At 38.9% G+C, this 1,867-nt stretch overlaps 1 protein-coding gene across 1 annotated transcript in view; it reads left to right on the forward strand.

The window, feature by feature from the left end:
- Nucleotides 1-1,700: 1,700 nt before the first annotated feature.
- The window catches only part of LOC103601445 (inter-alpha-trypsin inhibitor heavy chain H5-like), a gene marked incomplete at its 5' end in the record, with an annotated part of 7,403 nt that continues 7,236 nt past the window's right edge, over nt 1,701-1,867 (forward strand). The window contains one exon of the mRNA XM_008585855.1: nt 1,701-1,754. Within this exon, the coding sequence (XP_008584077.1) occupies nt 1,701-1,754 (54 nt within the window). The remainder of the gene's footprint in view (nt 1,755-1,867) is intronic.

A 1,867-nucleotide genomic window follows, 5' to 3' on the forward strand; every position in this document is an offset into this window, starting at 1 on the left:
ATCCTCAGTAATATCTGTTTGTGGAAAATCGTGCATTTTATATGTGTGACATTTTCATTAGTTTCCTGTCAAGTTTCCATCACCTTGGAACTGAGGTTAACTGGGCCCTACTAGGCACCCCTCAAGTGCTGTCTAGGTTATTCCTCACATTCTAGATTCTGAGAAGCACGTAGGCATGGTGGAGAGAGCATGAATTTAAGATTCACTGACCCTCCTGGCCAGCTGTGAGGTCTGGGGCAGGTTTCTGAGCCTCTCTGAGCTTCTGTTCCCTTGCCTGTTATAATGGGGTTAATAATAACTCCCCTAAAGGGCTGTTGGAAAAGTTAAGTATGAGAAAGTCTTCGGCACATCATGAGTGTTCTACGAACATTAGATACTCTCTCCTGTGAAGTGTGTATTCCCAGAAATGTACTGAAAATTAAAACCCCAACAGAGAGGTTACAAACCATCTGTGGCCGTTTTAGAAAGAGGGGAGCTGGTCTTGGCAACGATAGTGCCATTTTCATCTTGATTAACAGCCAGCTGTGAGATCCATGGCACATCCAGGGAGAAGGGCTTCTTGAATAAGACTTTTGTTATATGTCAACCACTCAAATCTCAATAGCTGCAGGAGACAGCAGACTCAAATGATGCCAGACTCAGAGGGCCAGGAATACAGATGAGGGAATAACCAGCTGATGGCTCAGAGGTTTTTTGAAATAAGACTGAAATTTTTTTTTGAAATAAGATCTCTGTTCTTTGAAATAAGATTGTCCTGACATCAGCGAGTACTCAAGACAATCTTCCTTTTCTTAAGCTCTGATGATTTTTTTAATTTTAATTTTTCTGAGTGTCTGTGGCAGCTGCCACTCCTCAAAGCAATCTTCCATCCCATCTAAGTCCTCTTCGTTCCTGGTCCATCTGCACTCTGACCGTACTGCTCTGGCCGGGGACCACTATGGAGAAGGCGGTGCTTAAAAAGATCTAGATACTTCGAACTTTAACTTCTGGGAGGGGTAAAAACCAGTGAAGAAGAGCATACTTTTGCCAATACAATTTGAAGTAAGGTTTGGATTTTATTTACAGAAATTAATTTCCTTTTAAGTCATTCTTTAATTGAATACTTATTCAGAGTACAAAGTTCTTTGAAATACAAAGTATTTCAAAGCCTTCTTCTTTATGAATTATGCATACAACATAGCTACAGACACTGGATTATAACTGTATCTTTTTTTTACATCTTTTTTGTTTTTACTGTAAAAGCCACATAATACAAAAATTAACATATTAACCATTTTTAAGTGTACAGTTCAGTAGTGTTGAGTATATTCACATGGTTGTGACACAGATCTCTAGAACTTACCTTGCAAATCGAAAACTCTATATCTATTAAACAATTTCTTTCTCCCTTCCCTCATAACTATATTGTATGTGTGATAGAATATTTTCTCCTATTATATACAAGAAATCACAGGAAAAAAATAAAATTAATTTATAAAAGAATAAAATAATGAATTTTCCACATTTACACCCCATGTGTGTTTGGAAGCTAAGCTTCCTCTTCAAGACAGGTGATGTTTTCAAAAGCTTTTTGACTTTTTAAGTTGCTACAAATGGATCTGAAGGCTGTATTTTATTCATCTTAACCCTCTCCTCTCTGTACTTCTCACTCCATCCTCTTTAATGAATAACAGTTGTGTTCTCTTCCTTCTCTTTGTCAGGACCTACGCTCAAGAAACCGTATGAGCCAAGAATCAAAATCTCTAAAACGTCAGGTAAAGAAAAGGATGTGGTTGACTGTGTGAATTGAGAGTAAGGTATGTTTAGAAAAGTAGGGCCGGCCCGGTGGCGCACTGGATAGTGCGCCGCTTGGGAAGCGCGGCAGCGC

The sequence above is a fragment of the Galeopterus variegatus genome, unplaced genomic scaffold, assembly GCF_000696425.1.
Source record: "Galeopterus variegatus unplaced genomic scaffold, G_variegatus-3.0.2 Scaffold3739, whole genome shotgun sequence".
NCBI lineage: Eukaryota > Metazoa > Chordata > Mammalia > Dermoptera > Cynocephalidae > Galeopterus > Galeopterus variegatus.